The sequence below is a fragment of the Asparagus officinalis genome, chromosome 5 (genome assembly GCF_001876935.1).
Source record: "Asparagus officinalis chromosome 5, Aspof.V1, whole genome shotgun sequence".
In the NCBI taxonomy this organism is placed as follows: Eukaryota; Viridiplantae; Streptophyta; class Magnoliopsida; order Asparagales; family Asparagaceae; genus Asparagus; species Asparagus officinalis.
Genome location: NC_033798.1, coordinates 4,827,470 through 4,851,354, shown reverse-complemented (window position 1 = coordinate 4,851,354; position 23,885 = coordinate 4,827,470). Strand labels below are relative to the sequence as shown.

At 44.2% G+C, this 23,885-nt stretch overlaps 3 protein-coding genes across 6 annotated transcripts in view; 2 read left to right on the top strand and 1 right to left on the bottom strand.

Moving 5' to 3' along the window:
- The window catches only part of LOC109842999 (chromatin structure-remodeling complex protein BSH), an 18,240-nt gene extending 1,066 nt beyond the window's left edge, over positions 1–17,174 (top strand). Inside the window, exons 2-11 of one of the 4 annotated variants that reach the window (XM_020411920.1) lie at positions 278–366; positions 1,449–1,543; positions 12,157–12,198; positions 12,329–12,376; positions 12,514–12,597; positions 13,215–13,253; positions 14,324–14,406; positions 14,488–14,550; positions 16,707–16,802; positions 16,882–17,174. In XM_020411920.1, the coding sequence (XP_020267509.1) occupies positions 278–366; positions 1,449–1,543; positions 12,157–12,198; positions 12,329–12,376; positions 12,514–12,597; positions 13,215–13,253; positions 14,324–14,406; positions 14,488–14,550; positions 16,707–16,802; positions 16,882–16,930 (688 nt within the window). In that variant the 3' untranslated portion in view covers positions 16,931–17,174. Of the gene's footprint in view, positions 1–277; positions 367–1,448; positions 1,544–12,126; positions 12,199–12,328; positions 12,377–12,513; positions 12,598–13,214; positions 13,254–14,323; positions 14,407–14,487; positions 14,551–16,706; positions 16,807–16,881 lie in introns of those variants that run through there. The other 3 variants (XM_020411919.1, XM_020411918.1, XM_020411921.1) reach the window with 3 other exon arrangements.
- LOC109840187 (pentatricopeptide repeat-containing protein At2g22070-like) lies at positions 17,528–19,105 on the bottom strand. Its single transcript, XM_020408732.1, has one exon. It carries the CDS (start codon positions 19,103–19,105, stop codon positions 17,528–17,530), a length of 1,578 nt encoding a protein of 525 aa, XP_020264321.1.
- LOC109842796 (hydrophobic protein LTI6B) lies at positions 20,665–21,381 on the top strand. The gene is made up of 3 exons (XM_020411682.1): positions 20,665–20,848; positions 20,944–21,043; positions 21,137–21,381. Exons 1-2 carry the CDS (start codon positions 20,759–20,761, stop codon positions 21,025–21,027), a joined length of 174 nt encoding a protein of 57 aa, XP_020267271.1. The 5' UTR covers positions 20,665–20,758; the 3' UTR covers positions 21,028–21,043; positions 21,137–21,381.

The following is a 23,885-nucleotide window of genomic DNA, read 5'->3' as shown; positions in this document are numbered from 1 at the left end:
CAAGTCATCTCTTCCTTCTCTTTCTCTTGATCTTAAGCCTTTGGATTGAATGACTTGTGAAGCGGAGTAGTTTTATTCAGTAGAAGCCCATAATTAGGTTCCTCACCTTTTGGCACCTAGTCTATATCTCCTTAAACATATTGATTTTCTTTTTTGGGCAAGCTTTGGCTTTCTACCGGTATCCACTCTATTATTTAAACATACTATTAGTGAATACTTATTTGAATTTAAAGTAATACAGAATTAGAAGTGATGGTGTTAGCAATGCTTAATGCAGGCCAACTGCGGACAACCTTGTTCCTATCCGTTTAGATATGGAGCTTGATGGACAACGATTAAAAGATGCTTTCACATGGAATATCAACGGTAACATGTAGTTTCACAGAAGGATACGTTGTTTACTCCATTCATATTTGTAGATTTATCTGTTTCGAATAGTGATTTGAAATTTGAAGTATAAAATGCTCTTAACATGTAAATTTGGGTATATTGGATGATTTTTTTATGTATGATATATTGATATATACTTGTACCTGATATATACTTATACCTGCGACTTAACTTTTCGTTGTACTAAACTCTTCAATAAGATTGTCAGTTATTAGCCCATATTGGCTCCTTGGTAGTATAAAGAAAATATTGAGCATGTCATCATCACTTTATTCTGGTGTAGACTGCGTGGATCATATTTGTAATTCAAATATTATATATGGTCACTGTGATTGTTCTTCTTTCTTAAACCATGTCTCAGTAATGTAGCCTTAAAGGACTTTCTGGATGTCCTAAACTATATAGGAGTATGAACTGAAAGGGACATATGCAAATTCTAAACATTGTAGGAATACCAACTTAAAACAACTTATAATCAGTTAGTTGACCATCTAAAAATTAATTCTACATCAACTCTTTATACTTATCTTCCTACCTAAACATTGATCACGTGGCCATCTCTTACTTTGATTAAAAAAAAAAACCCTTTATCCAATTATATTTGAACTCTGAACATATTTATTTCCATGATTTGTTACTTATTTGATTCTTTACAGTCTTGTGTAGAGTTTGAGGGACCAATGATATAGATTTGTGTAGGGCATGGAAAATTTCCAACATTCAGATTTAGAACATATGACGAATATATGTAAATAGATAAATGCATTTATATTATCAAATAGCTGGCTACGTCTCGTCATATGCCAAATATATGTGCTAGACACATTTACCACTCTAGGATATAGTGATATGTCGTCACCAAATTGTAGGCATTATATTTTTATTGGTTGAGGGATTGAGTGGTACTTATGTCGTATCCTTTAGTTATTCAGGATTGGATTTTTGCTATTTCCCTAAGTTATTTCCCAATTTTAGATTGTGTCATGAGTACGTATTTTTCTGAAAGAAGTTCTAATGAGCCAGTAACTACTGATACTTATATGCATTATTGTCTGAAGATCCTGATTCAGAAGTTATCAACTTTTCAAGGAGGACAGTGAAGGATCTGAAGCTACCTCCGGCTTTTATGACTCAAATTACGCAATCAATTCAAGTAAGTAGTTAGAAGCCTACAGTTCTATTTCTAGCATAAGAACTTCATTGCTGTATTGGAATGATCTTAATTTGCATTAATAATGTAACTTGGTAATGTTATCTATAGTCTTATATTGCACTCTGAAATGATGTTTGTCGGTTTTTATTGTTTTACTCAATAGCTTCTTAGTTGCACATTGCAATTATTTGTATTAGTTTCTGTCTTGTGATATTGTAGGGTGAAAATTTGATTTTCCGAAAACAGGGAGTGTTTGTTTGTATTAATAAGAAGGCTTATTACAAACTAACGAATCAAATGTTTACAACAGAAGCAGAGGGAAAGTCCTCTTTGTTTTGTGTGGGGACTTTAGGTGGCTACAGGATGCTTCGCTCGATGCTCGTGTCGAGTCTGCTTCCCTTGGACCGTTCGAATGAGGTTGCTGGGGAGCTTCAGTACGCAGTAGAAGCTCGGGGCAATAGAGTTCGATTCTGCTTAGTTCGTCGGCGATCGGAGCTCGGAACTAGGCGGTGGTGCTGTAATGCAAGGATCTGCTAACAGCTTGGTCTCAACTCTTTTTCTCCAAGTTTTGCGACCTCTTCTCCAGTGTGCTGGAAGGGGCTTTTAAATGGAAGAATGACAGCTTGACTCCTCCTTGAATTGTGGGATGTGACCACATCTTCTTCAGAGACGTCTAGCTGCTCCTCGATATCATGAATGGTCATTCCAGGGATTGTGCTTTATGTCCTGTCACCTACGATGGGAAGGCCCATTCTTGTATATGAGGCGACGGCCGTCTGCTATCCGAGTGGACCTGACCAGCATTAATGAACCGCATTTATGAGTTCGCAGAGTGACGAGGCGTCTGTCCGATCACTTGTGACCGTCCGGCGTGCTTCGGGTACGGTGCTTTCTCCTTTCCGGTCAGGAGAGGCGGTGAAGTAGGTGCACAGTACTCAAGTGGGTCTAGCCAGCTTGCCGAGTGCCGGCGGATCCGGCTCTTGACTCAGACAGCGGAGATGAGTCGCATTTATGAATGCTCAATGATGAACTCCAAGCCTTCGGCTGTGCGTACTCGGAGCGGCGTTTTGACGGCCTGGTTGTGCTTCCCTTCGGGTTGAGAGAGATGGGAAGGTCATCAGCACGTGGTAGCGATGTCCAGTTGTACTGACGGCTTGGGGTTTGCTGCGGATTCGAACTCTGACTCCGTGTGGTAGGAGTTCGGGAAATGCGAACTTCCGCATCGATCGATCTTAACTCATGCTGGCACCGATCGTTCGGCAACCTGGAATCGAGCATATCTGACGTCCGCGACTTAGGCCGCGCCACGAGAACTGACGTCGAGCTTCCTCGTAGGCGGATTTGTAAGCTATAGAGGTATTTACCGTCTACAAGACCCCTTACAAAGTTTCAGACTAACCGGCTGGCGTGTGGTCGAATACTTTGAATAAAGAAATTTTCGGCGAAGTTAAGCGCATTTGATTCCGTTAGGATTTTAGGCAATCTAGCTATCTAAGGGTTGATGTGGCTTCCGATACCTGTTTGAAGGGCTAAGCATCACTATCCCTCAGTATAGATTGTTGAACAGTTTCTTAGGCTTAATGCTAAATTTCTGGCGTCTAACCGCTCGCGCGTCTGAGGCGTGGGGTTATCGTTAAGCGAGTCATTATAGTGGCTTGTTTTATTACCTTTAGTGCGAGTGATCGTTAGGCGAAATTATCTTTGGGGAGGCCAAGTTCGTCAACTCGCGGGGTACCTCATGTTATGGTTGAAGAGGTGCGTAATCCCCACTCACTCCTTTGAGGCTCTTCCTGTGGAGGTCGTGTACCCGGCGGTTTGCCTAGCTCACGGGAAGTCTTATTCCCTGGTATCGGCGACGATAGCGTACATTCACCGGGGGCTCCGCACTCTGACGGCCCAATTCTGCCGTGTGTCGGTCCTTGATGAGGGGGAAGGAGTAGTTATCAAAACTCCCAATCCTAGGGTGGGGCTACCGTACACCTACTTGATGGCGTGGTTCGTATACCACTGCGAATGCTTGATGAGCGCCCCGGCGGTACCTCAGGGCGATAGGTTTGTCCCCTTCGTCCAGCGCTTGGAGAGGTGCTCTTGGAAATGCAAGGACATCCCTGATGCAAGGAAGACGCTCTCCCACTTCGGGCATTATAATTTTCGCCGTTTCTTCCCTTATTTCAGCGGGGGCGGATATGGAGAATCTCTCAGGGATGCTCCGACGGCGGATCACTACACGGTCCTTACTCGTGGTGCCTTTCGCTGGTTGGTGAATATCCGGCCGGGGTATCACATTCTGAGAACGGGCCCTACATGCTATCTCGAGCCATACATCCCCTGCAGGTTCGCCCGCCAGTTTGGGTATGATCAATTGTATGTGGGCAACGCCAACCCCCGCCTAAACTTCGAAGGAGGACTGGTTGACGGAGCTCGGGGTTGGTTCTGGACCCATGCTGGAGGTACTCAGGCTCGCTTTGAGTTGCCCGCGAAGGACCGCGATCTACACCACACGCTCTTATACTGCCGCTGGTATCGGGGCGCTAGTGCTAATCCTGTCAATTTCTGGTTTCAGAACTCATGTCTGGTGGAACGCGATCGTCCTGTCAGGGGTTCTCTCCGTTCTTCGAGGCGAAGGGGTCACCAAACTGCTAGGGAGTTGTTCTCGGAGGATCCAATTGAGGATACCGAGGGTTTTGACGCTGGCTTAGACGAATCCGAGGTTCCCGAGGTTCGAGTTCCTTCTCCCTGTCCTTCGCTGGATGCCCCTGGCGAACCAAGGGAATCCGGGCGCCCAAGACCGGTCCAGACTTCTCTCGAAGCGTCAGCGGGAGGCAGTGGCTGAGAGTTCCCGAGCGGGAGCGGCTAAGAAGGTCCGTCGTGATGTGATGGCGGAAACCGTCCGAGCGGCGGAAGGTCAGGATGATGTTCCCCAGGTGGGTATCCCCGGAGCGGCGACGTCTGGAGTCGTATTGCCCGTCTCTTCTGCTGCATCGGGGGCGGCTCCGGCGACTATGAGAGACGCTCCTCCGCGATCTGGCGAGAGGTTACCGACGGGAGCTCCAGCGGCTTCTGTGTCCGCATCAGGAGGTAATTTTTCTTTTGCAATAGCGTCTTTGATCGCAACGATGATCTCATACCCTTTGACATTGGTATTGGACCTATGCAGGCGCGATTGAGAAGGTGATCTCCATTCCTTCCGACGAAGAAGGGGAGGCTGGAGACGAGGAGGGGTCCACCGGCTCAGGTAAGCGTGTGTTTTAGCATTACTTTTCCTTCAGTTAGTAGGGTCCCTTTCGAAGGGTCTCTGTTAACCTCTCTCCGTGTATTTGTAGCTGATCCTACCCGTGAAGTCGCAGGTGAGGAGGGTCCTCACTCTTGTGCGAATCGCTCATCTGAGGAGGCGGGCGAGTCTGAGGAGGATGACAATGTCTCGGTTCACGATGCATTGTCCAGCGAGGAAGAGGATTTGGCTCTTGAGGACGCGCCTGGCCAAATAGGGGGATCTCCTGCTCCTGCGGAAGCGTCGGCTGGGGGTCGTTCATTGGGCGCGAGAATCTCCGCTTCAACGGGAGGCCCCCATTCTGCAGGTGACCATTTCTCCGTCGGCGGCGGCCGTTGACGTTGTGACCACTGCACCGAGGGCGTCATTGGTCGCACCAGCTCCGGTGGTGCCCGTTACCACCCCTACGGTTATGGCTATAGGTACCTTGACCGTGATTTCATCCACGGCGGAGGAGGCCGTCCTCTCTCCCTTGGAACGCTGGCGAAAAACGCAGGTGGAGCGAGCTCTGGCGAATTTCGAAGACACTTTGGCCCACTGCACCCGGCTGGTCTTGGAGGAGAATTGTCCCTTCGAAGAATTCAAGGAAGTTCTTGAACACGATGCGTCCTTCTTGCGTAAGAGGCTCGGCGCTACCGCGGCGAGGCCCTATTTTCAGCGTCTGAACGAAGTGGAGGGTGCTGTCCGGCAGCTGCTCGCTCTTCGTGCGGAGAGTTCCACTCTTGTTGATCTCGCCTCCCGCGAAGTTCGAGTGGCTATGGCAGATCGTGATCGCCGCCTGAACGAGAACATGACGCTAGAGTTGAAGTTGTCAGCAGAGTCGGAGCAGGTCAAAGCCGAGGATGCACGGGTGGCCCGCGAGGAAGAAACGGTCGATAGCCAGTTCTCCCGACTCTCCTTCGAAGTAGAGAGGCTGAAACAGGTTGTAACCGAAGCACAGGCTGCCCTGGCCGTTCAAGAGAAGGCTCGTGACCACGTGGCAAAAGAGTTGGAGGGCGTCAAGTCTCGCCGGCGATTGACCACTGGCTCTGTTGCGGAGAAGGATCGAGCTCTCAAGGATGTCAGAGAGGCTATTCAAGATTTGATCTTATGCACAGAGGAAGATATTCGTCGAGAGGTCCTAAGGAGGCTTGAGCTCCGCCATGCTGAAGAAATTCGTGAGGCGGAACTGAGATTGAAATCCCTGTAATTCGCCTTTAATTTTCCGCTTGTAATGGGACTTCTTTTTCATGAATGAAATTATCCCTTTTGTTTTTGGCCTATTGTCATTTGTGGGTGTGCTCCATTTTTGCAATCATGCATTAGTCAGAATTCGACCGTAAGAGAACCTCAACTGTAGAGGAATTCTTGCCGGTGAGTTTCTGCTGCAAGTTTACTTCATCTGCAGGCGAATTTTGTTCGCAGGCGGATTTGCAGGAGTTAACGGAGAACCTGGCTCTGATCGGGTTCCGCTTTCAGTGGGCCACGTGTTAGTCCACGTGTACGCCGGTTAAGGAGACGTGGGCTAGCCGTTTCGCATTAAATGCGAGGTAGTGGGCCTCTTCGTCCCTCGCGCCCGATTCGGGCCGTTGTTGCAGATCGTGGTCGTGAACCGTCAGATCTTGTTCGTCCTTACCCTTCAACTGCTTTAGCCCCGAACGGTCTAATCGAATATTGAATAACCGTCTAGGGCTCGTAGGGTATTTAACGCCCCTACTCTTTATTAAGAGGATCTACAGCCTCTTCATCATCTTCCCTCATAAACCCGAATTTTCCCTTTCCTCCTTCTCCTGATGGCACCGAAGGTGAAGAGGGTCGTTTCCAAGAGCTCGCTCCAGGCCAAAAGCCTGTTCCCTCCGAGTCCTTGTCCTGGCAGGCTCGCATCGAAGAGTTTGAGAGCGCTGTGAGGCAGGTGATTTCCCTTGTCGAACTCGGCATGGGCAGTTTCGACAGCTTCAGGCAGTCCTTCTATGACCGCGTGGCCGATTTACGGCGATCGGGTGAAAATCAACTTGCTACCCATTGCGTGCGTGAACTCCGTCTCTTGGAGCCACACATGGTAGAGTTAGAGACCTTGCTACGGGAAGGTCCGGAAACCAACATGGAGTCTTGCCTGGCTCATGTCAGGCGTCAGGACGCCCTGGAGCAGGATACCCGCTCTAAGGAAATAGCGGATTTGGAGTCTGTCGCCAACTTTTGGGTGGGCCAACAACACTTGCTAGAGGAGCAGATTATCGACCTCAACCGCACCATGGCTCGCCTGAGGGCCGAATTGGGACAAGCGGAGGCGAAGTGGAAGGGGCTCCAGTCTGACGTTATAAAGGTCAGTAAGAATGCTGAGGTGGAAACTCAACGCCTGCAAGCCTTGCGCCAGGCGGATGCTGCCGCCAGGTCGAGCCGCGAAGACCGAGTTCGGAAGACTACTGAAGGTAAAGCTCGGGAAGACTACGCGAGCCGGGTGGAGGCAGTCAAAGAAAAGATCTCCACTTTTAACGTATTCGACTGAGACCTTTGTTTTATGATTTGTGTTAAGACATTTTGCTTATGACTTGTTTGCTTATGAAGTCATAACTTTGTTCAAATGTATTGTCTTAAAACACTGAGTGCATGTTTTGTTTCTTTGAACGTAACATTATGACTTTCGCAATTGCAAAAACCATAACTTTGTTCAAATGTACTGTCTTAAAGTCTCAATGAGGTTTGCGCACGCTGAAACTCGGTTCTTGATGAATTCGAATTGCTGGTGAAACTCAGCTGATTGACGAGTTTGTTTCCAAGCGAAACTTGATCGCGGCGAGTTTCGCTTGGAAGCTAAACTCGACTGTTGGCGAGTTCATGCTGCGGGCGAAACCCGTATGATGGTGGGCTTGTGTTGGAAACCCGACTCGATTTGCCTGGCGAGTTTGAACTGTAGGCGAAACTCGGTAGGTGGCGAGTTTGTACAACAGTCGGAGATCCAACTGCGGGCGAAGCTCGTGCCTAGGCGAAACTCGGTAGGTGGCGAGTTTGTACAACAGTCGGAGATCCAACTGCGGGCGAAGCTCGTGCCGCGTGTCGGTCGGTGTGCCCGAGTGCTTGCCAGCCAGGACTCTGCAGGTGCATCAATGCTCATTTATGGTGAAGCGACCGATCGCTTCGCCTCTCGTGCCCAGTCCGATATGTCGGTTTGGGGTTTCGAGAGTAGCCTTAATGGCGCTGAGTTCGAAGCGCCGCAGGGCGTTCAGACCGCTCGATCGCTCAGGGTGCTGAATCTCAGCCGTTGGATTTCTTGTAATATATATCCGCGATCGCCTCTCTCCAGCAGAGTACGTTGGCGCTCCAGCTGCTGCCCCTGCGAGCCCGATGCAAGGCCCTAATGTTCCGGACCCAGTGGCTCACCCCGCTTTCGTGCCGCTCCAGCACCTGATGGGTTTGGTGCACGGGATCACCCTCTCAATCAGCGTGGGCGACGACCGATACTATGATGCGCTTCCTCTCGTGGAAGCGGCTTTGGAGGCGGTCCGTCGCGCTGGCGACGCCTCGCTCACGCGGCGATGTGAGCGGGAGCTTGAGCGAGTGGAGGGGTGGATGTACCGCCTCGAGGAGCTGTTTTACGAGGACTCCTCTGACATGTCCCCGCCCCCCTCTCTGTGCTTTCTGCTCGAATACGAAGAGCGAGCGAAGCGGATCCAGGCGAAGGAGGCTGAGCTTCGACGTCTGCGGAAGCAGCACCGGGCTGTCTTGGACCGGATGGACGCCTATCTGGACAGAGCCTTCTTTGAGGAGGCTGGTTCTCTCCGAGGCGAGGCGAAGCTGCTTGAGCGCGAGCACAAAGCTAGGAGACTTGGCGAGACCGCCAGGGAGGTGGAGAAGGCACTTCAGCTTCTTCACCAGGAGGAAGAGGCCAGCAAGGCGAACTTGGCCAAGCAGCAGCAGAGGGGGAAAGAGGAGGCGAGGATCCGACGTGCGGCGGAGCGTGCGGCGATCAAGGCCAAGATTGGCTCTTTTAGCCTACTAAAATTTCTGTAGCGCTCGCGTTGCCTAGGTCTTCCCTTTCTCTTTTTTTTTTTTGTTTGCTTTGTCAACTTAATTGGTGCCTCAGGCATCACAACTAAACTGAAAGCCTATGTAAATTTTGCCTGTTGTGGCTCTTTTGCTTATCTTACTTCGTATGCACGATTTCCTTTCTCTGTCTTTCTCTTTATCTGTGCTGTTTGGCGTAGTTGAACTCGGTGAGCCTTAGACTATGGATTTAGTCGTTTTGGGCTCTTGCTCTGCCCTCTGTTGCTCACGGCGTGGGATCGGATTGATTCCGATCTTCGCGTTGTAGCTCCAATGGGGTCAAGAGAGCAACACTTGGCTTGCAGCAAGGAACAAACGTTTGCTTCTGTGGCCAACTGAAGAACTCAACTTCGACTCGCCTTTCAGCGAGTTGTCTGGGAAACCGACAGACAGGTTGCCTGTCGAACCGCCTCCGACAACTGTCGTCATTTGGGAATGTGACAATTGATTGTAGTAGGAGTCATCGCTTGGTAGACTCCACCCGTCAGTTATCCCAAAGCAATGTTAGGACATCTGGAATAGGTCAAATAGTTCAGGGACGTAGGAGTGTGACTATTGACAGAAGTAATGGCATGTTGCATGGTAGGCCATTACTTAGGCTATGCTATTCGTAAGAATAACTGCGCCAATCATCAGAGGTGATCATTAACTTGATGGGATCTTGTCGCGATTGGAGCGACCGTGGGGGGGGCTACCATTCCTCAGAATAGGAGTGGTAAGCGGATTTTGTCAGAGGTTTAATGTTAACTTGACAGGGAATGTCGTGATTGGAACGACTTTGAGGACCCACCATCCTTTAGAAGAGGATTGGTAAGTTGATTTTGTCAGAGGTTTAATGTTAGTGGATCCGCCATCTCATTGGAGAAGATAGGCGAATTGAGTGTGTTTGTCGTGATGTGAACGACTTGAGTGGATCTGCCATCTTATTGGAAAAGATAGGCGAATTGAATTCCAACAGAGGCTTTCGCCAGAGCGGGTAAAGTAGGAACAGTTTAGCCTCGTGTACCAGTTGGAGGGCGTGAGGGCCAGTTTAGACTCTTGCACCCGTGGGAGTTGGTGAAGGAGAACTAGGGGTAGTACTTCTTCAGATACTTGCCGTTGATGGGCATCATGATCTTATCGCCATTCGGTTTGACGAGGCGATAGGCGCCGTTCGAGTAGACTGTCTCTATCACGAACGGTCCTTCCCATTTGGACTGGAATTTCCCCTTCTTCTTGGAAGTGAGGATCATTGGTCTACGGACGGATAGCACGAGTTCTCCTTCTTTGAAGGCTCGGCGCTTGCCTTTCTTGTCGAAGCTCTTGGCCATCCGAGCTTGGTAAAACTCAATGTGCTGCTGAGCTTCCAGTCGCTTGTCGTCCAATGCTTCGAGCTCTGCGAGTCGAAGTTGGTGATTCTCCTCAGTCGTCATCCCTGTTGCTAGGGCGATGCGGAGGGATGGAATCTGAATCTCTAATGGTAATACAGCTTCACAGCCGTATACCAACGAGAGGCGTGGTGCCAGTCGGTGTGCGAACCGTCGTGCGATACGCCCATAGGCTCTCACCTAACTTTTCGTTCCAGTCGCGCTTGCTAGTGGAAGTCAGCTTGGTCAGGATCTTGATGATCGTTTTGTTGAAAGCTTCGGCCAAACCGTTCGCTGAAGGGTTGTAGGCCGTGGAAGAGAGGTTCTGTATTCGGAACTTGTCGCAGAACCTGGTGAAGGCATGGCTAACGAATTGCGTGCCATTGTCATGAATGATACGCCGGGGTACGCCGTATCGGTAGATGACATGGTGCTTGATGAATTTGATCACGTCGCTAGTCTTGACTTCTCTTAAGGGGATGGCTTCTGCCCATTTAGAGAAATAATCGGTGATCGCGAGGATGAAGCGATGGCCTCGATCTCTGGCTTGGCCTTGATCGATTGCGAGGGAGTGGGCTCCTCCGTTGAGATTCGGGTGGAACCCTCAGGTGCAGAGGCTTTGACCGTCTGAGGTCGGCCTCGGCGCACAGCTCTGTGGTGTTTGCGGGACGCATCGCCACCAGAGGAGGAGGAGGACAAGTACTCTTCGTACTTGGCCTGGTCGAACTCGATTTCTAGGGACTCCACTGTCGTCCCGACAGCAACCTCATCAAACTGAGCCACCACCATTTCACTCGACGAAACAGCTTCTCCTACTCTGGTTGCCATCTTCTGTAGGGTGAAAATTTGATTTTCCGAAAACAGGGAGTGTTTGTTTGTATTAATAAGAAGGCTTATTACAAACTAACGAATCAAATGTTTACAACAGAAGCAGAGGGAAAGCCCTCTTTGTTTTGTGTGGGGACTTTAGGTGGCTACAGGATGCTTCGCTCGATGCTCGTGTCGAGTCTGCTTCCCTTGGACCGTTCGAATGAGGTTGCTGGAGAGCTTCAGTACGCAGTAGAAACTCGGGGCAATAGAGTTCGATTCCGCTTAGTTCGCCGGCGATCGGAGCTCGGAACTAAGCAGTAATGCTGCAATGCAAAGAAAGTCTTTGCAGAGAGCTTGGTCTCAACTCTTTTTTTTTCTAAGTTTTGCGACCTCCTCTCCAGTGTGCCGGAAGAGGCTTTTAAACACGGTGCTTTCTCCTTTCCGGTCAGGAGAGGCGGCGAAGTAGGTGCACAGTACTCAAGTGGGTCTAGCCAGCTTGCCGAGTGCCGGCGGATCCGGCTCTTGACTCAGACAGCGGAGGTGAGTCGCATTTATGAATGCTCAGGTTGACTCGACACCTGTCCAGGCCTTCGTGCTGTGCGTACTGCGAGCGGCCGTTTGACGGTCCTGGGGTTGTGCTCTCTCTCCCTTTGGGTCGAGAGAGATGGGAAGGTCCATCTCAGCACGTGGGGTAGCGGATGCCCAGTTGTACTGACGGTCTTGGGGTTTGCTGGCGGATTCGACTCTGAACTCGGGTAGGCGAGTTGGGTGAAAGGCGAACTTCCGCCATCCTGATCGATCTTAACTCATGCTGGCGAGCCGATCGTTAGGCGAACCTGGAATCGAGCATATCTGACGTCTACGCGACTTAGGCCCATGCCAGAGAACTGAGCGTGCGAGCTCTCCTCGTAGGCGAATTTCCCGTAAGCCTATAGAGGTATTTTTTACCGTCTACAGATATATTCATTTATCTTGTTTTGTTTCATATTTAAGTTGTCTCCCTAAATCCTGCAAGTTGCAACTTTGCCAAGTTGTGTTATTAAGAAAATCGAGATTACTTAATGGTCTTATGCCTTTTGCTATCTCAATCTACTTGTTGTGCTAATTCTTTGATCCTTTCTGATTTTGTTCTATAGTCACAGCTTGCTGAATTTCGATCTTATCAGGGGCAAGATATGCAAGCCAAAGAGATGATTGTACCCCTCAAGGTTACTCACTGATTAAATAAATTTTACATGTGTATAGTTTTGCAGAATGTTCAATTTCATAGAGTAGAAACGGCAAGCAGACCTATTGATGTGATTTATTTTATTTTATTTTATTTTATATTTTTTGCAGCTCGATGTTCGAGTAAATAATACTGTAATAAGAGATCAGTTCTTGTGGGTAGGTTTATTTTTCAAATTTACAAATGAAAAACTAAAAACATGTTTCTGGAATCTACCATTGTATCTATCCGCTACCTTTATATTGGTTAATTCTTTTTGGGCACATATTTGAGTAAACCCTTGTCGTTATTGTAGGACATAAGCAATTTTGAGAAAGACCCTGAAGAATTTGCAAAAAGCTTATGCGAAGATTTGAATATTGAAGATCCTGAAGTTGCGGTAAGAAATATTTTCTCTTAGTTTGTTATGGTAATATTTCAGCTTGTTTTTGTTCTTTCTCATTTAGAGGTGGCGAGTGGATAGTGTTTTAAGTATATCAAGAGAGAAATTAATTGCAGATTATCTTCGTTGCCCTTCTTCTCATTGAATTTCATATACTCATGCAACAAGTAACTATCAGCACTCTTCTAGAATCTAATGGGAAGCTTTATCACATAAATAGTGGTTATATTTTTTTGGGTACGATGAAGAGGCTTCTGATGCTCTTCATGGTATTATGGTTATTGTGGGTAAAGAAACCCCATACATGCTCTGGCGTTTTTCTATTTATGTGAAGTATTTGGTGATGTCAAGTAAGTTTCACAGATACAGGATGGCATCTATAAACAAATGCACAGGACCTTAAAAAAATAATGTATATGAATTCATATGGAAATCAAATAATATCTAACTATTATTATATTGTGAAAATTTAGAATTCAACCATGAACTAGCAAGGAGATTTTCTCAAATTTATAAATTTTTCATAAATTCATGTATTTGTTTATCCCATTAGCATTGGTTTTTTTAGTAGAAAACATTGTCAAATCTGATTTATGCTTGCTTTCTGTCTACAGCCAGCAGTTGCAGTGTCAATCAGAGAGCAATTATACGAGGTTAGATCCCATTTCTCCCTTCTCATTTTGAAGTATAAATTCATTTATCTTTTAATGTTTTACTTGACACTGCTTCGTTCAGCTCACCTTTCTTGTATTGAAGTATAAATTTCATTTATCTTTTAATCTTTCAATTGCCTGCTGCTTTGTTCAATTCTTTGCTCGCTAGATGCTGCTTCACACTGGCTTCTGATAGAGCCTGTGAATTCACATAGATGGATCTGTCCTCAGGCTATGAATCTGCTCAAGATCATAAACATTGCCCTAATAATTTAACTTCTAATATAACCGTTTCATTAAATACCATGCTTTCCATTGCACTTTCAATTAAGATAGCAAAAAAAAAAGAAGATAATGCTTGGCCTTCCGAACTATAACTGTAAAGAGTTCAATCTTGTAAACTGGTTTTCTAATTGCTATACCGCCTGGGACAAACTTCATCTGTTACTTACTTTTAGGCCTATTTTAAAACAATCATCTATATTTTTTACTTTATAAGAAAGTAATGAATGATTCATATGTTTGGTGCTTTTTTGAGCTTCTATTTTGTTGGATTCTTTCTGCATCCCTAGACATTCAATCACTTCAAACAGTGGTTTTAAGAAAATATGTATATGATTACTGCCACTATTGATTAGTAGCTGTTTAAGATGCCAAAAAAAATATTCATTTTGGGGGAATAATAACAATTTTTTGGAAGTAGAAAAAACCGTGCCAGACTCTTCTTCAAGTGATCCCATTGAAGAAAACTCTGATATATTGTCAATCAAGTTGTTGTGCTTTTGCATGCATGTGTGCATATTTTAGTACATTTGTGTGCATGTCGAGTGTGATTGGTTTTGTTCAGGGAAGTGCGCAGCTTTAAAGTCATTATTATAATACTACAAAATTTGATGGGTCATTTTCCACTTCGAATATCTATACAATTTAAGATTGTGTAATGTTTTCAGGTATGCATTTTACTATTTTACGTCCGCAATAGTTAATTTAAAAAAGATTGGCCAACTAGCAATTCTAATGGTCATACAGAACTTGTCAGTCTCTAATGATCATAATCTTTTCCACTCTAGCTTGCTGTTCAAAATGTTTCTTCAGCAAAAGAATATAGAATTGGCAAAAAAGGTAGACGAGGAGTAGAAAGTGTTTCGAGCAGGTATTTTTCTGATGCCCAGAGCTAATCTTTCTCTATGCTTGAAATGAGGATTAAAATTTTTAAATGTTATGTTTTCTACAGTAAAGCAGGTAATGGAGCCATAGACCTGGCAAGGTTGTTTGGGAATAAAGGAAGTGTGATTCGGTAAGAACTCTCAGTCCTCTGGTTTGTTTTAAGAACCATATTTGCACCTGACAGAATTAAGATTGGACATGTAAATTAAGCATTTAGTGAGTAATCATCTAGTTAATGGCAATTGGCAAAAAGGGGAAGAGGAATAAAGTGAGATAATGTTACTCTGCTCACCCCCCACACGCACCCATGTATATATGGGTATGAGGTGGCAACTCATTTTGCTAAGTGAACTATCAAGATATGGATTATTGGTGGGGCCACCCTTCTTGTTTCTTTGGAGAATGTGAACGTATCTCGTAATAACTAAGTTTACTGAAAAGAAATGAATTTTTGACCCAAAACCATGTGACCAATTATAGGATAGGTGATGTATGTTTATGATTGCCATTGATCTTGGCTCAAATCCCAAGAAAATGACACGTCATATTGTCCCATGGTTGGTCCCATAAATTTGACAAGCACATCTAAATTTTGCATGTAATTTGATGCACCTAGTGATAGCGTGCTTGTTTATGTTGTCATTTACCTATAGTAAGTTAGGCTACAGATTATCAGTCATCACCATCTCCAAAATCATAAGAATGATCATGCACCTTCATTTTCTTCTGATACAAACTTCTAGGCACCTCTTTAAAATATGTCATATTCATGGAAAATTGTGTCCCATTAGGCTTGAGATGGCCTGGTTAACAGCAAAATGATTATTGTTAACTGGTCTTTGTATCAGCAAGCATGGTTTTAAATATCGGCCGATAATCCGATATTATCGCCGAGTTATCGGATTTGGGAGCTTTCCGCTAGGATAAATAGGATTTTTAATCGGTTATCGTTTTTTGAGGTTTATCGGCGAGTTATCGGCGATAAAGGTACTTACCGGCCGATAAGTAGGCTCTAAATATCGACTTTATCGGCCGATAAGTACTTTCTTTTGGATTTGCTTTTTGAATGTTTACAAATTATGAACTATTTGTTGCTTTTGGAACTTGGTTGATTTGTGATTAGCTTATGTTTGTTTATGGATATTGATAATGGCTCATAACTACTAAATATCAACTTAGTAAGTTAGTTTATGAATCTCATGATTAAACAATAATTATGCAGATGCGTAGATGGTTCTTCATTCTTGATGTTATCTTATTATTTGCTAGTTTATTATTCCATTTTGACTAACATTATATTATTTTTCAAGCTTATGTTTGTTTATTATTTGCTAATATATTACTCCGACTATTGGTAGCTGGTAACTGAAAATGTTACCTGAAGGAATGCTGAATCCGCAAGGATAATTGTCAGCCATATATCTCATGGAAACTGCAAAAGGCACAAAGAAGATGGGTACCCCATCATCACTTGCAGATGTTGCATGTGATGAGTTATCTATTAAAATGTGTAATCCATATACATCTAGTAACTTGGTGCGGAGACTGGACATAATCTAGCGGTACTTGTAGCAGAAGTTGTATTGTTATCAAAGAGTAAAAACCCAGTTACATAATCTAGCAGTACTAGTAGCACAAGTTGAGTGATCATACAGGACGAGAACTATATCCAGCATGGTTTTAAATATCGGCCGATAATCCGATATTATCGCCGAGTTATCGGATTTGGGAGCTTTCCGCTAGGATAAGTAGGATTTTTATTCGGTTATCGTTTTTTGAGGTTTATCGCGAGTTATCGACGATAAAGGTACTTATCAGCCGATAAGTAGGCTCTAAATATCGGTTTTATCGGCCGATAAGTAGGATTTAGGAGCTTTTGCTTTCTTTTGGATTTGCTCTTTGAATGTTTACAAATTATGAACTATTTGTTGCTTTTGGAACTTGGTTGATTGGTGATTAGCTTATGTTTGTTTATGGATATTGATAATGGCTCATAACTACTAAATATCAACTTAGTAAGTTAGTTTATGAATCTCATGATTAAACAATAATTATGCAGATGCGTAGATGGTTCTTCATTCTTGATGTTATCTTATTATTTGCTAGTTTATTATTCCATTTTGACTAACATTATATTATTTTTCAAGCTTATGTTTGTTTATTATTTGCTAATATATTACTCCGATAAATACTATTTATCCCCGATATATCCCCGATTTCCGCTATCCGATAAGAATTTTGACCGTCCGATAAACCCCCGATAACCGACATTTAAAACCTTGTCAGCAAGAGAAAAGAGTGGCACCTGTATGAACCCATTGTCGATGTTCTATCAAAAGAGGAAGCAGAAGCTCTTGATGCAAGAGAAGAACGAAATGCTCGGTGAGAATTATTCAAACTGAGTATCTTTGCATTGTTGAAAGTTTGACAATGGTTTTGCTTACTTCTCTTGTTTATGCAGTATGAAGAAAAAGCTCGAGGACAAGGAAGATAGCTTCCAGACCCACTGATTCTGTGACATGGCAATTCTCAGGGGATTTTACTTCAGCAAAAGAAGCAAAAGATCAATTATCAACAGCAAGCTTGTAAACTCATGATGTTTCTGTTTGAACTACATTCTCTGTCAACTTCTGAAGCAAACATTGTACAATGAACAAAACCTTTTCTGCCCAATTGAGCATTTGCCAGAAAATAGCATTATGACCATTTGCAAAGAAGCCAATATGCTACAATAAATTTGGGTTTGTTTTATCACATTGCTGCCTTTATTATCACTCCTGAGGACAGCAGGATTTGTTTCACGATATCCATTCCGCGCCATTTTGAGCATCTCAGAGGTCTTTTTCCTCCCACTCCTATACCTGCATCTTTAGCTGATTTTGCTGCAAAAACTCTTCATAGATGCTTACTCATGCTATCCTTGGAAATTTTAGGTTAATTGCAAATAGATCTCCTTATTATCGCGAAATTGAACTTTCTACCCTGCAGTTCTACCGTTGCACATAGACCCCCCAAGTGAAATTTGAGCCTTTTCAGGGGGTCCAGCTGCAAGAATAGATTTTCACTCAGGGGGGTCTATCTGCAATTAATTTTGATAAAGTAATCCTTCACCAGTAATCTCCACAAGAACAGGAACCATGGGCAAACCGATGAAATCTGTTGATATCCCTTATCACAATCTCGCGCTGAAGGATTCCCGAGACGAGCTTCATGACTCCATGACAATCCACACAAGTCCTCAAGTTTTTCTTGATCCTGATCGGTGCATCTGCAGGCAAGCTTATCAGCCCAAATGCAAGCGCCAACCTCTCGCTATGATACCACAATCCCTGCTCCTTATACCCGTCAACATCATTGACTGCAAACCTAGTATCGGCAACATATCCTTTCTCCTTCACCAAATCCTCCAACTTCCTCAACATCGCGTAGATCTCCTTCGTCCTGCTATGTGATCGATCTTGTACCACGAAAATGTAAGTCTTGTTCTTGACATCGATCCAGCTGCACCCTGTCTCCTTCCTCACTCCTTTGCATCCCATCAATCTTCGAACTTCTTTCGCTTCCTCCAGCTTCCCATGGTATGCATACATATTCGAGAGCAGTACATAGTTCCCAGAGTTATCAGGCTCTATCTCAAACAACTTTTGCGCTACTTTTTCCCCCATTTCCAACTCGCCACGGTTGCTGCAAGCTCCAAGAAGAGCTCCCCACACCGACGCATCAGGCTTTATTGGCATATTGTCAACAAATTTCTTCGCTTCCTCCAGCTTACCTGCTCTACCGAGCATGTCAACAATGCAAGCGTAATGTTCATGTCCTGCCACTATATTATATATCTTCGACATGGAATCGAAATATCTGAAGCCCTGGTCTATGAGCCCCTTGTGGCTGCAAGCTGACAGCACACAAATAAACGTGATGTAATCTGGCTCGATTCCCTTTTCTAACATCTCATTGAACAGCTCAGTTGCTCGATCTCCGTGTCCATGCTGCTGATACGCTGCGATCATAGCTGTCCATGATACTACGCTGAGATTATTGTTGATCTCTTCAAAATATCGATACGCATCAGCCAAGCTTCCACACTTTGCGTACATTGTGATCAAAGGGCTCCCTATACTGCAATGCATCGCATAACCAGCTTTTACGATTTGGGCATGAATCGTTGCTCCTTGGCCCCACGACGCGATACACCAAAGGGCTTGCAACACAGTAGAAAACGAAGCGATGTCTGCCCTAATCCCATCTCTTCGCATCGCGCTGAAGCACTTGCATACCTCCTCATAGTGCTCGTTCTGCACCGACCCCATCATCACTATGTTCCAACTCACGACGTCTCTCTCCTCCATGCTCTCAAACAAAACCCTAGCTTCTTCCGTGCACCGACACTTCAAATACATGTCAATGAGCGCATTCTCAACATACGCCAGACCGTCCGCCCCAGCCTTAACCCCGCGCGCGTGCACCTGTCGCCCGAACCCCAGCTCACCCGAATTCGCGCAGGCGCTCAACACGCTAGACAGCGACACCTGATCAAGCCCAACTTCGCCGTCCAACAACAGCCCTCGGAATGTCATGATCGCCTTACCATAGATTCTATTGCGGACGAAGCCGGCGACGAGGGAATTCCAAGAGACCAAGTTTCTGACAGGCATTTCGTCGAACACCTTCTCGGCGGAGGCCATGTCCTCGCACTTGGCGTACGCGTCGGTTAGTGCGGTGGAGATGAAGACGTCGGCGAGGACGCCATGCTTGGGGAGGAGGGCATGGAGCTGGAGGCCGTGGATGGGAAGGGAGGTGGAGGCGGCGGCGGAGAGGGCGGAAGGAGAAAGGTTGAATGGGTTGGGGGATGGAAGAAAGGTAGGAGGGGGCGACGAGGGACGGCTCGAAAAGGGCGGTGGGTTTGGGTGAGTGTGAATAGGGAGTGAGGGTTGAGATGGGGTCTTGTGGGTGGTGTGGGTTTGAGAGGTTTGAGTTGTGAGGGGAGGGGCAGGGGAGGGGTATCGGGGAGGGGGTTTTCATGAGGCAATGAGTGGAGGGCTTTAGGGTGTTAGTGTTCTCGCTGAGATTGGGGAGTGATGAGAATTCATATTTATTTGTTGGGGGAACATTTAGGGTTAACCGGTCGCAAGAGCAAGGGTAATAAAATAGGGATGCCAACAAATATGTTGCATACTTGATGTTGGGACATATCTGGATTGAAATCTCGATAAATACATTTGAGATAGTATAAGTGTCATATAATTTCAATTGTCTTAAATCTTTAATTAATGAATTTGAGGTTGATTTTGGTGATCAGTAGATCAAAGTTTAGCCTTCCAGATGTAACAAGCATATTAATGTACTCTCTTGTATCATTTGAACTATATTCTTTTCAATATTAATGGTTTAATTTCTCATGTCCATTTTGTATCCACATGTATATTTGCAGATATATCCCTAATTGTATTCGTATCCGTGTTTGCTAAGCATATACGTATATGATGATAAGTTTCATATGATGGGGCTTTGAAGTGAAGACCTCGTGTTGATTTCCTCCACCCCCTCCCGGATCCTGTGTAGAACCCCACCCCCACCCCCACCTCATAACACGCCAACCACAAAAAAACACAAAGCGCACACCCACATGAGATACTAACCAAACAGCTAGCCCTGATTAATAATACGCAACCTGCAGCTGGATTCGAGCTGGGTGAGGGGACGCACCGCAGCTGCTTGGTGTTGACTTTTCATCTACCCACCAAAGAGAGCGAGCTCAATTATTATGCAGAATGTTTAACCCTAGCTCACGCAGAACATCGAAGGTCAACGTCACCCTTTCGCCCGAGTTTTCAGCCGTGGAGAGCGGCGGCATGCATGGGTAGCGTGCCGTCCCGTATGCAGCCAAAGCATAAAGTTCGTGGGACTTCATTTGTCCAGTTTAGATGCAAAATATGCGTGTTTCTATATTATCATAAACTCACATGTTGCTAGGTCTTTACAGTACATTTTCCCATCTATATCAATGAAACAAGAAAAAGAAAAAAAAAAAAAAAAAAAAAAAGAATGTGCGTGGAAGTGATTCGATTCAATAATTAAAAGGAGAACGTGGGTCTGTGGGCAAAGCTTGAGCTTTTGAGACTCAACAGCTAACCAAACGCGGTTAAGTAATCAAATCGAATGTACATCTGTATGACTGCATCTATATCTTGATCACGTTCTCAGCATGTGATGATGATTGGGCTATAAATGTAACGGCCAACCGCCCCTCATTTCATCACCTACACGCTACGGCTTGAAGTTAAAGCCCTTGGAATTTCTCATCGCTCAGAACTCCAAGCTCTTCTTCAAAATTAATCATGGCCGATGAAGGAACAGCCAACTGCATCGACATCATCTTGGCCATCATTCTTCCTCCTCTTGGAGTATTTCTCAAGTTCGGATGCGGGGTGAGTTTTTTTTTTTTTTTTCCTTCTAATCTTTTGAATTTAATTTTGTTAAATGCGCGCGCGACGAGATGTTGTAAGTCTGAATTTGTTTACAGGTCGAGTTTTGGATATGCTTAGTGCTGACCCTCTTTGGGTACATCCCGGGAATCATCTACGCTGTTTACGCCATCACCAAATAAGTTTCCTATGCTGCAGGTACAACCTTTTTTTTTCTTCTTTTGAATAATTTTCTGCTATTTAATCGCCATCTACAATTTTAGCCACTGATGGTTTTTTTTTGTGTTTCAGGGTCTTCTCTGTTGATGTAACTGCTGTGTCGCTGCCTTTGTGAAACTGTTGATGTTTGATGGGTTCAGCTTATTTTTTCTGTATATGATCTTTTCATGCTATTGCTGTCTCAGTAATTATCATTTTGTTTAGTTTGGTTTCAGTTCGTGGGTTTGTGATGCTACTTGTATTACTTTGTTCCTAGCATTCATGCTAATGTAACTTATTCTTGCTCTTTTATATTTTGAATCGTTTTCTCTTTGTCATTTACATAATTGGAGATTATGAACAATCCTGAAACTCCTCTCATTCCCCCTAAGAAATAATAATGGTACAGATATCATCAACCCCACAAATTGAAAAGTAAGAATAGATTTAGGTGTACTTTTTTGCACCTAAAGAAGAATTATTCATCCTCTTCCTTCTCCAATCTTCTTATTCTTTTGTGACATTTGATCTTCAATCTGATGAAAAAGGCATAATTAAGATGTAATCACTTTCTCATTCTCTTAATTTGAAATGGACAAATGATTTTCGAATTAATTTTGCAGAGTATTTAAGCATTTCCTGATAGTACTATTCTTTGTTCATTGTGCTGGATGGAATGAGAAAATTGTGAAAGTCAATTCTTGTAGGTCGCTGGCCGGACTAGTCAATTTTATTTATTGACAGTAGGAATAATACTGATAAAAATTTTCAAACATGTGAAAAAGTAGGATACTATCCTGTAAGAAAAAACCTAAAACATGTCCAAAAATCTCCGAGGTTCCAAAATAAAAGAAAATACATGGTGACAAATTAAACTAGCCCAGGTCTAACATACTCTTCAAATTGGTTACTTGTTCCTTCTTTCATTCTGTTTTTTTTTTTTTAAATACGATGCAAACTCAAGAATTTCAAAAGAGCCAATTTAACATCACGAGGTTAACTTTAAGTATTATTATCAAACTGAACCTCATTTCTCGAGTCAATAAGAGTAAATTACATATTCCAATGAGATATGAACTATTTTTAATGATAACTTTCATATGTTTGGTAGATTAATCAGGATCTTGTATTCAGGATATACCAGGCTATGAAAGGTTCCGTCCCAACAGCACGTGCATAAAGTTTTATAATAGATGTGCATTATTAATAACACATGGAAGCTAATAACAACAGTACATGCAATAGATCATCGATCAACTACCAAATTATATCCTACATTATTATATCCAATTATTGCAGATAATAGATAAGTTTCATCATTTGCATAGAACTAACATTTGCACATTCAGATTCAAGCAACCGACAATTTACTTAACTGCCGGTTGTCTGTAAAGAGAGTAAAGAAAAAAACATCATATATTTAAAAAAAAAGTGAAGAAAAAACATCATATTTGCATTGAGAGAATATAGGGATCGAAACTGTTTGATTGCCCATGTAACAACAGTACATTTGAGTAATAAGTGGCAAAATCTTACCCAGGGCAAAAGGTTTCAAAATTATTCTACTCGGGGCTATCTCCAAAATCAAACTACGTATACTGAGGGATAATAAGTTCGATCCAAATTAAGCATAAAAGTATAAGGGTTCTATGTGTAATTAACCCAAAAAAATTGTGATCAAACTAACTATGAGCCTAAATCAAGCATACTTTGTTGTCCAATACCCAAAATAGGAACAAAAGATAAAGTGAGAAATTAAGATGATCGAGCTTACATCTTGTTTACGACGTCTCCTTTTGATTTTGAACACATCTTTAATTTTAGAATTTAGTCTATCAGATAATTGAAATTGCTATCAGGTTTCCAATTCTTATAAAATATTTTAATATAAGTCCCCCAATCACTAAAATTGCTATTTGGTCTTTCAGTTCTTAGTTAGTTTCAGATTATTTACTATGCTCAAGAGTAGCGCAAAGTTACCAAAACTGGGGGCCCTCATAGCAATTTTAACGATTTGAAGTTGTTGATGTTTAAGTGATCACACAGTCAGTTGTATCCGGTGTTGGATGTGGTTGTTCAGTATTGATGAGTGGCTTCTTTCTTCCCCGACTTTATGTCCAATTCTTGATTTGGGTTTAAGTGATCACACGTACAGTCAGTTGTATCCGGTGTTGGATGAGGTTGTTCAGTATTGATGAGGGGCCCCTTTCTTCCCCGACTTCATGTCCAATTCTTGAATTGGGTTGCTGAACAACCTGCACATGTAGAAATTCATGAGAGAACGGGGCTTGGATCCCCCGTGGTTCCTCCGACAGTCAAGTCAGCTAATGAACTTGAGTGGGGGAAAATGAAGAACTGTGTGAGTTCTTGTATGTGTACAGTGTCTCTGCTTAAAGATTAGATCAAAAAAAAGATCCAAAGATCCAGCCTTTCAGATCCAATATACAATCCCTGATATGTTTGAATAGTACCTACATTTATATCGAGGGTATAAGGGTAGATTGGTCACTTCAGCCGAGCACAGGATGGCAGTAGCGAAGTGTGGGCTGGCAGCTGAGTCAGCATCTACTTTACAGGTGAGTGGAGAAAGGATCACTTCAACATTAAACGAGAAGTGATTGGCAGCATGCCGATGCCCACGTGGTCCGATGAGTCATGAAGGCTATCGGAGCCAGAGCCATGATACGCCTGACATGCATTAAATACGATGTTGACACGTTGCTAGCGGGAAAGGCTCGAGACAGAAGTTGTCCTATAGCTTCGCCAAGAAGTAATGTCTTTCGAGTCGTCCTCACGAGGCGACAAGTATCTGGTCGAGTAGGCTTATAGCGAGTCGTCTTCA

Coding starts and splice junctions, on each gene's coding strand:
- LOC109840187 (XM_020408732.1), bottom strand. CDS start 19,105: ATGGCCTCCGCCGAGAAGGTGTTCGACGAAATGCCTGTCAGAAACTTG.
- LOC109842796 (XM_020411682.1), top strand. CDS start 20,759: ATGGCCGATGAAGGAACAGCCAACTGCATCGACATCATCTTGGCCATC. Junction 20,849..20,943: donor TTCTCAAGTTCGGATGCGGG/GTGAGTTTTTTT, acceptor ATTTGTTTACAG/GTCGAGTTTTGGATATGCTT.